Raw genomic sequence first — 13,065 nt, forward strand, 5'->3', positions numbered from 1 at the left:
TATTTTTAGACTCATTCACTTAATCATCGACGAGCAGTTCCAGGCCGTAAAAAACAGTTTGACATCCTTCTAGCTGAACACAAAGCTCGATCCAGGGAAAAAGAAGTTGCAAAAGACAAAGAGCATCCACCATCTGCAAGGGAAAGCTATCAAAGCCAGCCCACACCAGCACAAGACTCTCTGTCAGGATCCTCAGTGAACTCTGGGCAAGAATCTAAAGTAACATCTCCTGCAAAATCTAGACCACCAAATTCTGTACTTCCAAGGTAAGCAGTTTTCCAGTGTGGAATGTTGCATTCTGAAGGTGCTGTAAGAAATTTCTTAGATATTCATACAGCTCATTTTATAAGTATTTAATACTTCTTTAGGCTATTACACAATAAAACATACTAATATAAGAACTTCTGCTAGCTTATGTTAGCTGAACTCTGTCCATGGTAGCCTGTGATCTAATTGGGAATGAGGAAAGGAATAGTGTCCACCCTTGGCTCAGAATCTCAGACTAGCTGCATTTTTTCACTAAAATGGTAGTTATAATTAGGAAAGATTATATTCAATTCATTTGGTCACAACTGAGAAGAAAAGTCTGTTTACATGAATCAGTGTAGGTATTAGTGGTAAAATTCTGTACATTTATATAGAATTTTTCTCCAGAAATACTTTTCCCATTACAGTGTAATTTAGTGTTGATTTAAAGCTATTGATATGAAACTATCCATAGTATGTCTTCCCTTGTTTTGAAGATTTTTCTTAGAAAGGACAAAAACATTCTTCAGAAGGACAATGAAAACTTCTGAAGGCATCCTTTTGCAAAAAACAGTGTGAGGTATTTGATCTATTGAATTCTAATTATCCTCTGAAAACTTCCCATATGTTTTGTTCATTTGTGGGATTTTTTTGGTACTAATTTTGGCTGGAGTGCATAGGGCTAAATTAGTTGGCTTTTTTGATCTTCATATTTTTTCATCATTCATTTCTTTGCAAAAACCTTAGTGAAGACTGGGTGCTCATTTTGGGACTGTCCTACTACGATAGTCCCTATTTCCTACTCTGATAGTCCTTATGAAGTATCAAAGAGATATTTCTTATATTTGCTGTGTCAGACAGATGTTTCCAATGCTTTCTGTGTGGCCACCAGGCCTGAATGCAGTTTCATTCCTGCAGTGGCAGAGATGGGCTTTGTAGGGTTTGAGTGAAAGACAGTGAAAGAATACCCACAGATGAATTGTTGCTTCTCTGCCTAATTCTTGTAAAAGTAGTGACCTTACACAGAGAGCAGCACAGACAGACAGGTGGAAATGGGGTTCAGTAGGTGTAACAGTCAAAGTAGCAAAACTGGAGTGCAATTCCATGAGAGTCAGCTGCAGAAACTGCAGAGGTAGCAGTACTCGAGGAGGAGGAGGATTTTAGCAGTCAGACACTGTGTGTGTAGTCTGCATTTCTGTTTCTGCTGCAGTGCCTCTGTTGGGCTGTCCTGCCCGTTTCAGAGCAGCCATGGAAGCCTTGTGGCCTCTGTGTTGGCCAGCGAGCCTGGGGCTCTGCTGCTGCTGCTGCTGCTGCTGCTGCTGCTGCTGCTTGGGGGCTGCTCTGTCCTGAGAGCAGGAACTCATGAGGCTGAAGAAGATCATCTACAGATTTTGCCCACTGTGGACATCTCCTCAGTCTCAGAGCTCTCAATACATACTTGGTTGTACAGACTATAATTGAGAAGCCTTTCCACCCCCACTTCTAATCTAATCTGTTTTCAAACCACTTTTGAAAGGCAAGGCATCATCATACCCTGTGGTGCAAAGATATTCCTTCTTTGTTTTATTGCATTTTAGACAAAGGTAAAGAAAACTTACATCCTGTGAGGAGCTCTCCCTGTTACTGCTCTCAGTAATCTACCTGTAGAGGGGGTCAGCTAAACACTCTTATATTTAGTACACTGATTTTAGTAGGATTTTTGTAATTGGACCCTTGGGATTAATCAAATAGCAGAGTAATGGTTCAGTGTAAGAAGACTTTTTTTATACCTGATTTTTATTTGTGTTTTAAATATACTTTGTCTCTCATGATCTGAAATCCAACTTCATGACAAATTTAAAATTTCAAGCAATAGAAGTGTGCTTTTGTTTACACGAACTTGGTGACAACCTGTCATGGTTTGATGCTGGCACAATGCCAGTGCCCCCGTGAAAATACATTCTCCCTGGTGTCTGCTGTGAGATGTGACCAGGAATAGAGCAAAGCAGGCTCCAACTTAGGAATAAAGAAGAAAAACTTTATTAACCTACAACTATATATAAAAAGAAACACACACAGAACTCAGAATGAAAACATTCCAAAAACATTCCTCCCCCCCCACCAAATTTCCAATACATCACAGTAGTACAAAACCTTGGATTCTCAATTCACTTACCACCCCTCAGATCACCAAATCTCAGTCCATCACCACCCTCTAGATAATCAATTCCCAGTTCATCAAGAGGAGAGGAGTCCCTCTTGTACAGTAGGCTTCCCCTGGAAACACAGTTGAGATCTCCTGTGTTTCCCCCTGGGAGTTCTCTGCTTTTAACCCCCTGTGTTCTCAGAGGCATGTCCATGTCCTCAGTGGCCACACCAGGTGCCAATATTAAAATCTGAGCACCTATTGGTCTGACCACAGCATCCCAAAAACCTCACTTCCTTTTCAAACCAGGACACGACCCCACAGTACATTTCTGACAAGATGAAATGTCAGCTATTCAGTTCTTTTACTGCCCTTGTTTACATTGATCATTTCTGGCATCATTTGCTTTGATGCTTGATGTCAGCAGGTAGGTTTATAGAGCCTTTGAACACTGATGATTTAAATGTATATATTCTCCTTCTAGACCTTCATCTGCAAATAGCATAAACAGCACCAGTTCTTCAAACCACAGTGGGTATGTACCAGAGCTGCCACTGCCTTCCATGGGAGGAGACGTCACAAGCAGATTGTCCAGTGATGAAGGAGAAGCGGATGGAGCTGAAGAATCTGAGAAATTAGACTGTCACTTTTCTGGACACCATCCCAGACCTCTTGGGGTATGTGTCAGTCTCTGGCATGCCTTTGTTCTTGCATAATTAGGGAGAGGAGAACAAATAAGTAATTTAATAAGAAGGTAAGGAATGAAGACCTTACATTCTGAAAACTGTTCTAAAGAGAAAAAATACTTTTAACAGAAAAGGGTAAGGATGGGATAAGATAGGAGGAGACCACTGGTCAGTACACATGATACCTTGATGTAGGACGGGATGGACAGCAGAAAATCAGAATTTCTCTTTTTAGATTGTCCTCTCGGTAGACCTCAAATTGGGTGTAGTTCTGCTAAACTGAGGAAAGCTGCATTGCTTTAAATGTGACATGAGCAGATATTCTCTTGGTTGCAGTTCCTACAAAACTGTACCTTGCAGTTGGTGGCAGAAGGCTAGTACAGTGCTCCATTGAGTTTTGTAGTCTGGTTTAAAGCGGTAATTAAATGTCATTTATGTGAGTGTATGTGGATTTAGAAACTATTGCTTCATTTATCTCAAAATGGAAAGGCTCTGGTGGTGGCTCAAGTATGTGTTTGAGCAGCTGGTTTTGTCTTTCTCCTGTGTTAGTGAGAAAATTCATTGTAAGTAGTAAAAGCTGCTTTGTGGTATTGTCTCTGCAGTGTGAATTTGCTTACGCTGTTCAAACCAAGAAGCAGTGGGAGAACTCTTGAAACTCTTAGAAGCTGTTTCTCATAAAAATTGAGCCAAGGAATACATTTACGTGTTTTCCATATGATATGCAGAATAAAACAAACATTGTGATAACTGGTAGCATTGTTTGTATTCCCTAGAGCAAAGGAGACCTTGTTACTGTCAGACTCCAGAAAAAAAGTATGACCCAAACATTAAATGACTGTCAGACAAAATCCTGCATTGGTTCTTACAGAGAAAATGTGAATTACTGTAGTCCACGTAATACTGGGATATGCAGAAACCTCCTGTTTCCTTGCTAGTATTGTAAGCTACTTTGGTATTCCTGGCTGCTTCTCTATGAATTAAAAACTAAAGTTTCACTGCATGGGTGCCCACACAATTCAAAAAATAATCTGAGTGCAGCCAGTTCTTGTGCATGCCTCAGCAGTGAGGCATGGCTGGCAATAGCCATTTTGGTTTAGGATCCTAGTTCTAGGCAAGCCCACTGACTCATCTGTTCTCTGAGATGTTAGCATCTCTCAACTGAAGCAGTTACTGGCAGTGAAACCAGTTCTTGGTCTGTATCAGTGTGAAGTCAGAAAAGATAATGTAAATCACCTCCAGATCATGCTAAATTGCTGAATTTTGTATTAAAAAATACTGTTTTCCTTACAAGTCCCTCTCCTGGCCAGGTGGTAACAATTAAACAGGGGGAAAGTCAGTAGCTACTTAAATTGCCTCTTGGTGGTACTTGATGTTAGTTTTAGCTCACTGGGAGCTGAGGCTAGTTTGTGAACTGAGGTGGTGGTTTTAATTAACCTGTTTAACCTTGTCATGAAACAGACTTTAAATGCAGTTGCAGTCTCCACTTGCTGTCCATTAAACTGACAAGTGTTTTGAACTGATGCTCTTCTACCACATCAGTGCTTCTGCTGTCAGCCAGAATTTCTGTGACTGGGTCCCTTGTATGATGGAGAGTTGTCTTGTTTCTTGAGGATGGTTTCTAACAGGTTTCTCTCCTACAAACAGGCATTGCATCATTTAGATCAGTAACACTGAGCTGAAACAAGAGCAGATTCCTGGTTGTAACATCTGAGTGTAGTAGGACTTTTCAGGAAGCTCTCCAGAGGAAGGGGTGCAAGTACTCCTGAGCTCTGCAGAATTCTCAAAATACTACTCCTCCAGTTGATTTTCATGCACTGTGAAGAGTGTATCCCATGTTCTGTTGTAGCATAGATGCCATGTATGATAATTTGCTTTTATACTGAAATGTCAGGGGTTTGTTTATTAAGTGGATACTAAAGATGTTCCCATTGCACTTATTTTCCTCTTCAGTTATATTTTTATTGCTGTCATGGAATTATGAGATTTAAGACACCCAGAACAGTGGAACTTGTCTTTCTGAGGCAGTAAGAATTTTTTCTCTAAAAGTACCTGAACAGTTACACTCTTTCTCTGGCACTGATTCCTTAATGAAATATGAAATGTACTTTACACTAAGCTGAAATACTATGCCCATATTTCATAATTCTTAAAAAAACTCTGCTGTAGATCATGAAAACCACGTTTTAAAATAAGTTTTATATGAATGATACATATTACAGCATTTTATTTATTTGATTTATTGATCAGTCAATAAATATTTCATAATGTAGAAATACATTTTTATAAGCAACACTGAAATACCTTTTCTTTCAGTTCTGTTCATATGGCAGTCGCTTAATGGGCAGAGGGTACTATGTCTTTGACAGAAGATGGGACCATTTTCGATTCGCACTGAACTCCATGGTAGAAAAACACTTGAACTCACAGATGTGGAAGTAAGTGGGATTTTTATGCTTGGTGGGTAATTTACATTTTTCATTCTGTAAAACTTCTAAATTAAGCACTCCATGGCCAGCATTTGTAAAATTACCTCTTAATTAATTATCTCTTAATTATCTCTATTAAGGTATAGCAGTAAGCTGTGTACAAATCTTCTCTTCTCTGTTAAGGAATATACAGCCCAATAGAATAATCTCCTATTCTGATGTAAGTTTCTGCCAGATTTAGGACTCTTTCTAGTCCCTAAGAATGAAGATTTTTGCTTAGAATTTCATGCCTTTATCATGCCCCTGTATCACCCATTCAGGCTTTGCTGTGCAAGACTCAGGAGTTGTAAGATAAGGAACTTGGTGCACATCTGTCTGTAAGATGGAATATGATAGGTTTTTAATCCATAGTGCCCTTACTGCCTTTGGGATCTTAAAATTCTGATTATTACTCACTGTTGAAGCACCTCTCTATCACATAGGCAGGTTCCAAGCACTATAGGCTTTTACTACACAGAGCCATTGAAATAGACTGCATTTCTAAAATAAATGTTAGTTCTTTAAAAAAAATTAATTAAAAGTTCATGGAATTGACAGATAGGATTGATTTTTTGGGGGTATTCTGCTACAGAATATGCATTCTTCTTGAATGTAATGATGCTAAAGTGCAGTGTTTCATGTCACTGTTTATTATCAGGACTGTGTTATATTCTTTGGATGCCAGCCATTAGATAAACAAGGTTTGATTTTTATTTAAATATATATTTTTAAGCACTAAAGCTTGGCTTGTCTGACTATCCTAGTAACTTAATGATAATGGTGCCATTGTGCTAGGAGTTTGGAAATGGTTGGTTCTGCCATAAAAGGGTCAGTTTCATGTCTGTTCAGAGACTGATCATGCTCAATCTGCTTTGTAAATTTGTAAACTAGTGTCTGTCACCTTCCACAAATAAAAATATTTTAGTTTCCTTATATAGGAATATTAAAATTTGTTACCTATTGGCTTTGTTTGTCAGGAGAAAAGATGCTTGGGCATCTGAAAAAACACATACCACCACTAGTACAAACTAGTACAGAAAACCAAACCTCTATAATAGTTATTCGAAACCAGAAGTAAACAGGCCTTATCCTGCTCCCACTAAATCTGATTTTAAAAGTTTTCCCAAATTTTAGCTGTTTATGTAATCTCTAATACTTTAATGAGCCCCAGCCATACTCACTTGTCTGTGTAGCACAGGAGGCTGACAGTGCCTCACCCCTGTTTTATTCCTCTGCTGTCCTCAGCCCTCCTCTGGGCTGACCTTTCCCTGTGCTCCCCAGGCAGAGCTGGGTGTGAGGCTGCTGTTCCATAGCTCTGCAGCTGTGGCCAGAGGTGCAGGGATGCAGGGCCATGTTCTCAGAACTAACATTAACAAACTACTTTTATCCCTAGCTCTCTAAGTACTTTGCAAAGGTGGGTAGGAATTTTTGGCCATTCTTTAAAAGGAACCTGAAGGACAGCTCTGATAAGCAGCTGTGCTGCATTGCAAGTGGCAGGCAGTAGGATTTCCTCACTTCTGACAGCATGGACTGTATGGAATCCCTTGTGTAACTGTGCCATAAACTGTGTTCTGTCCAACAATCTCCTTAGGAGGAATACCTGGAGAGAACACTTGTCGTTAGGATTTGATTTATGATAAAACAGCACACCCAGGGCTGCTCTTTTATCATACTTCTGTGAGGGCAAGAGTAAGCCTTTAAAAATGGGAAAGGTGTCAGTAGTGAGGATAACAAGGGCAGAGTTATGGGGCTGTACAGCCTCTTAGAAAAGAGAAATAGGATTAAACTGTGGATTAAATATAAGTCTAAATAATTGGAAAAGATCACATAATAGTTTTCCAAGCAACATTATGAAGGTCTGGTTCTTCAATAACACCGCATTAGGTAAAATAATAGGTGATGGCTGAATGGAAAGGAATTTGAATACATCCTACTGATTTCACAGGTAATATTATTATACTTTCTTCTCAAAAAAGTATTCAGCTGTTTATAAAGCTTATTATTAAGCTCTGTTTAATATCTTGTCAATGTTTCACTCTTAGTGAAAATTAATCAATAATTTGCCCGTTTAATTCCACCTAACCAGCTCTCAAATGAGCTGTTGGGAATAGCACTGCATTTGGAAATAGGTGATCTTACCTCTTTGTGCTCAATGATTAAGTGCTTCACAACCCCCCAGACTGGCTCATTTACTGCCTTAATGAAATCTAACCTATGAGTTTAGGTTGATATTGAAACTGTTCCACAATCTGAACTTTGAAGCAAAATATATGTAATTAATGAAACATAGTGACTAGGATATGTATAGGTGCCACTGTCGGGCATTTTATTTGCATTTTTAACTGTTTGGTAAAATAAGAGAAGGAAAAAGGAAATGAAATTTGTAATACTGTGTTTAAATTGTAATACTGTGTACTTAATTGCTGTATGTGATGAATAGAATAGGAATCAAAATTACAATGAACTAGGTTTGCCTTTTTGAATATGTTAATGGAAATTATTTCCTATCTGCATTTTTTGGATGGAATTTTTTATTTATCTCCTTTTTTTTCCCTTTCTTTTTCTGTTTAGGAAAATCCCTCCTGCGGCAGACAGTCCCATGCCTTCTCCAGCAGCACATGTCTCCACTCCTTTTCCAGCATCAGTCTTACAGCCCTTCAGCAACCCCAGTGCAGTGTATATTCCTTCAACACCTATCAGTTCAAGGATCACTTCTTCTTACATAATGACATCAGCCATGTTATCAAATGCAGCCTTTGTGACAACGGCAGAGACGAATTCCATAATGTCACACACCACAGCTTTCCCTCACGTGGCTGCAAGCCTAAGTATCATGGACTCAACTTTTAAGGCGCCATCAGCTGTGTCACCAGTGCCAGCAGTCATCCCTTCCCCATCCCACAAGCCATCCAAAACAAAAACCAGCAAATCCTCAAAAGTCAAAGACCTGTCATCTCGGAGTGATGAGTCTTCAAGTAACAAAAAGAAAAAGCCGCAGTCGTCGTCTTCGTTGTCGTCCTCATCCTCATTATCTTTGCAGACATCTTCCTCATCTTCATTTTCAGGGTCCCACAAAAAGAACTGTGTCCTGAACCCCAGTTCAACGTTGAACTCCTATCAGGCAACATCCTCCTATAACAGTGTGTCTGTGCACAATACCAATAATGGAACAAGCCCACTCAGTGCCAAATCGGAGCCCTCAGGACGGACTTCACTGTCAAGTAGTTCAGCAGACTCAGTGAAACACATGAGCATGGTAGTGAGCAGTATTGACACTTCTAACCTGTCTGTATCTTCTCTCGTGCACCACTCAGGGGACCACTCCCTGGGAGCACACAACGCAGTGTCTTCTCTACCCCTTTCTTTTGACAAATCAGAAGGAAAAAAACGTAAAAACTCTAGTTCTAGTAGCAAAGCCTGTAAAATCACTAAAATGCCTGGTATGAATAGTGTTCATAGAAAGAGCACTGCCAACCTTATTTCTGCGGTGCCAGATCCTACAAGCAGCTCCATCTCTCGGCAGGTAAGGGACTCTTCCAGTTATTTCTTTGCAGATCATGTCTGACTTCCTTGAAATATTTCATCCATTCTGAAAAGAAAATACCACATTTGCTTCAGATGGGTTTTCATCACACAACTTACTTTCTAGGTTAATACAGAAACATATTTGTATTTGTTTTGTACCCGTCATAGAAAGATGTTTAGAGAATTAAAAAAATTTTATATATACATACATACCTATGTATATATATATATACATATATATATATATATATATGTATGTATATATATAAATACTTTCTCAAAATATTTTTATGAGATTTTTTTATTGAATTATTAAAGTACCTATTTGTATCTCTGAAAGTAAAATTGAATGTCCAGAATTGATAAATAATTTTTAGAAAAAAAATTTTTCTTAATTCTCATCTCTCTGAAATAAATTGTATTATTGAAAATAGGAAGATGAGAGTCAGAATTTCTGTTTATTTCTTTTTCCAAACTTGTTGCTGGTTAATTTCCTAATGCTATGCTAGTCTCTTTATATCTCTTCTGATGTAAAGATGTAAAACACATCAACCTTTCTCCTGGAGAGAGTCTGAGGTGTTCCCTGTTTGAAACTGGAAAAATCAAGAAATTAAGTTCTTAACTGGATGACCTTTAGGGGATATTTGGTTACTTTTTTAGTGTTCCTGTGTTCACAGAATACTGAATTCAGTGCAGCAGATAAGCTTGCACACGCTTCCTTCATTGATAGCAGCAGAGCTTTGGCTCCTCTTTCAGTGGTGCTACACAAGAACAAAAGTATATGTGGAGTAAGATCTGGTGGGAAAGCTGCCAATATGATCTTTATAATGATCTAAATATGATCTTTATAATGATCTACTGTTTCATTCTGCTACTGTGTCCAGTGCTGTGCTGTGCACATAAAACAACACTTGGCCCTGGCATCTGGAAGACAAAGCCATAGAAAATAGGATACCTCAGAGAATCCAGAGAAGGTAGCTTAGGAAATTTTGGTTTAGTTTGGTTTGGATTTTTTTTGTTTCTGAAACTCTCATTTCCTTAGGATATTGCACATTTAAAAAAAAAGTGGAATTTTGAAAAGATAGTAAGGGCAAAGCAATCCATAAGTAATGTGGCAGAGATGGGAGAGGAAAAAGGGAATAAAAGAATCCTAAAACTGCTGTAGGAGACAGAATGAATGTTTCAAAGAATGGCCTAGCAAGTATATTTTCTCTTTTCTACTTCCAGCAGAGGTGCAACAGAGATTACTTGTTTGGCTTTTTAAAATGGGAAGTGGCATTGTCTTTCTATTGTAAGCCTCTTAAATGTGTCCTGCAATCTGATCTTCAAGTAACTGAAGTCAGCAGAGGTTGCTGTAAATTCTTCCTTCTGTCACTCAGTCTGAATTTTGAAACATGTGTCCCCAAAAAGATTAAATTGCCCTGAGGTTTAAGGTGTCTAATGGAAAGAAAAAGTAAGTACGAATTGGTGCTTTGGTGCAAACTTGGGTAATAGGAAATGAATTGTATCATCTTTTCCCAGGACACAGACCGTGTCTGTAGCTGGCACAGTGTGAGGAAATCTTACAGAGATTCTGAGTTCAAATCCTGAGCTCCCCTGGGGTCAAATCTGTTCCTGTGTGTCATCCCTGTTTCAGTTTGTGATGTATTTCATCATGTTGCACAGCAATAGAAGTAAATAAACCACAAGAAATCAATCAGAGGTCTTTGCTGAATATTTGTAAAAATGTAATTCTGGCTAGTATTTTTTTCTTAAGTAAGAGGTTAAATATTTGTAATGAGTGTTACAATATACAGTCATTTAAACATGTTAAAACATTATATTAAATATGATACAGCTATTAAAACATGTTACCTCCTCAAAAATAGGAGGTAAAATGGAGTTAATTGTATTTCAGAAATCTAGCTTGCAGCTAACTGTCTTTGTGACAAAGATACTCTATGCAATACAAAATAAATTGAATTTGAACCCATTTAAGCATATGGGTCAAATATTACATACTCTACATGTGTATATTGAAGCTCTGGAGAATACAACACTTAAATTCCCTTTTAAGCTGTGCTGTTTGACTTGATGTGTTCTAGAAATACAATTACATTAAAAATCCCACCCAAAAAAAAATCTTAAAATCTTACTCCTGTTCCTTCATGTAATAGGGGAAATTGAAGAAATTAAGAACACAGCAACAGGTGATAGGCTCAGGTAGAGTTTTCTTATTTAATTCAACTCTAGACTGGATAGATAGTAACTGGAAATGTTAATCATTGGGTTTTGAAGTACACTTTATTTTTAAAGGACACTGGCAAAAAAAAAAAATTGCGTTTTGGCCTCCCACTTATCCTTTTGAAATGGTGTTTCCCATCATTAAAGACCCAAGACATCTGGGAAACTTTCTTTCCTTTCAGAGTGCTGTACCTGTTCAGCCTGTGTGGCTATTTCTCCATTTAAAAGGAGGACATGTATTTATTATGAAGGGGTTTATGAATGCTGCAATGGTTCATGCAGAGAAGAAAGATTTGCAGATGTGTCCCAGTGTTCTGAATGACCAGGAAAGATAAAAGGTTGTGTATCTTCAGTGAAGATTTGTAGCTGAGGTATGTTATCCTCTAGAGAACAGCTGAGACAGGCAAAACAAGCTGAAGGGAGCAGGACAGGCAAAGACTCATCCTTTCAATCTTTGCGCACCATGGGAGCACCTTCAAAACTAGCTGCAAATAAAAACTTTAAATATTTATTCTGGACAGAGTGTGAGCAGAGAACACTGTTTCAGTCTCTCTGTGAGAAAGGGCAGGTCTGGAGAGGAGGAGAGAAGCTACCTTTCACTCTGAATCTGAAATGGCAGAATAACCAACAGTGCTGCAGAAGGGAAGGAGAAAGCTGCTCTTGTGCAGGCCCTGCCAGCCCATGCCTCAGCCCCAAGTCAGTAAGAACTGGCTGCTGCATTTCTCACTGCTTAGGAGACAGGTCCTTGCTACCTCTCCATCAAAGGATTAAAATGATGTTACTTGAAGTCAGTGACTTTGTAAACAACTATTCACACTGCAGTCATCTGCCATTTACAGACAGGTGTCCATGGTTCAGTTTTATCAGTCTTGTAACCCCTGAGGAACTAACTGCTGTGACTCAGCAGCTGTGACCCTTCTTGTATCACAACAGAAATATCTACACCATGTTTACAGGTCATTGTACAAAAACGTATGACAGGCTGCTCTTGCAGAGTGCTGTGAACCCACAAACATTGAAACAAGCTGTTGGAATATTTGTAGCATTATAACAAAGTACTTCTAAAATGTATGTATGTGTACTACAGTTTACACTCATTCCCAAAGAAATTCTCTGATGCAGTAAATGGATACAAATGCAAATTTGAACCTTTGGAGTTTCATTCTTTTGATTAATACTTACTTATTGAGTAATGATATATGGGGGAAAAATGGAATAATTTAGGGCATGTTGTGGTGCTTGGCCACTTGGTTTGAGCTCCCCAGGAGTGGGGAAGGTCTCCTGGGGAGGATCCCATGACTTGGAGCAGCTGCCCTAAGTGACTCCAGTAACTAGAGAAACCAGTATTTCAGTCTAGAGAGGTGGGGGGTTGCACTTTATATTCCTTCAGCTACTGTTTTGTATGTTATTTTCTGACCTGTAACAGTATTTATGTGCCTTTTAAGACTATTAAATTATACAGGCTCTGAGAGATAAAGGTGATTCTATCTGAAGTGTATCTTTTGCAATAGCAAAATACCTGTGTTCCAAATGCAACATGATTAGTACCACGTTACACAGGGAAGGGAAGGCCATCATCAGCATCTGAATTCAACTGACAAATATGCCTCTCAATACTGCTCAATTAATGTTTTTCAGATTGGAAAAAATAGCAGTGTAGCTTTGTCACAATCCAGTCCTTCGAGTACATCAAACCCAGTACACAACAGACAAGTAAGTTGCTTTTAAAAAAGTGTACTTAAGTAGTCTGTAAGCAGTTTTGAAACATTTTATGTTATAAAACCTTCAAAATTTC

At 38.6% G+C, this 13,065-nt stretch overlaps 1 protein-coding gene across 1 annotated transcript in view; it reads left to right on the forward strand.

Annotated features, from left to right (window-relative positions):
* ATXN7L1 (ataxin 7 like 1) overlaps window positions 1-13,065 on the forward strand; it is a 110,355-nt gene that overhangs the window by 91,610 nt on the left and 5,680 nt on the right. Inside the window, exons 6-10 of the mRNA XM_058804871.1 lie at window positions 10-266; window positions 2,856-3,048; window positions 5,371-5,492; window positions 8,094-9,045; window positions 12,909-12,983. Coding sequence (XP_058660854.1) covers window positions 10-266; window positions 2,856-3,048; window positions 5,371-5,492; window positions 8,094-9,045; window positions 12,909-12,983 — 1,599 coding nt within the window. The remainder of the gene's footprint in view (window positions 1-9; window positions 267-2,855; window positions 3,049-5,370; window positions 5,493-8,093; window positions 9,046-12,908; window positions 12,984-13,065) is intronic.

The sequence above is a fragment of the Ammospiza caudacuta genome, chromosome 5, assembly GCF_027887145.1.
Source record: "Ammospiza caudacuta isolate bAmmCau1 chromosome 5, bAmmCau1.pri, whole genome shotgun sequence".
NCBI classification, from domain to species: domain Eukaryota; kingdom Metazoa; phylum Chordata; class Aves; order Passeriformes; family Passerellidae; genus Ammospiza; species Ammospiza caudacuta.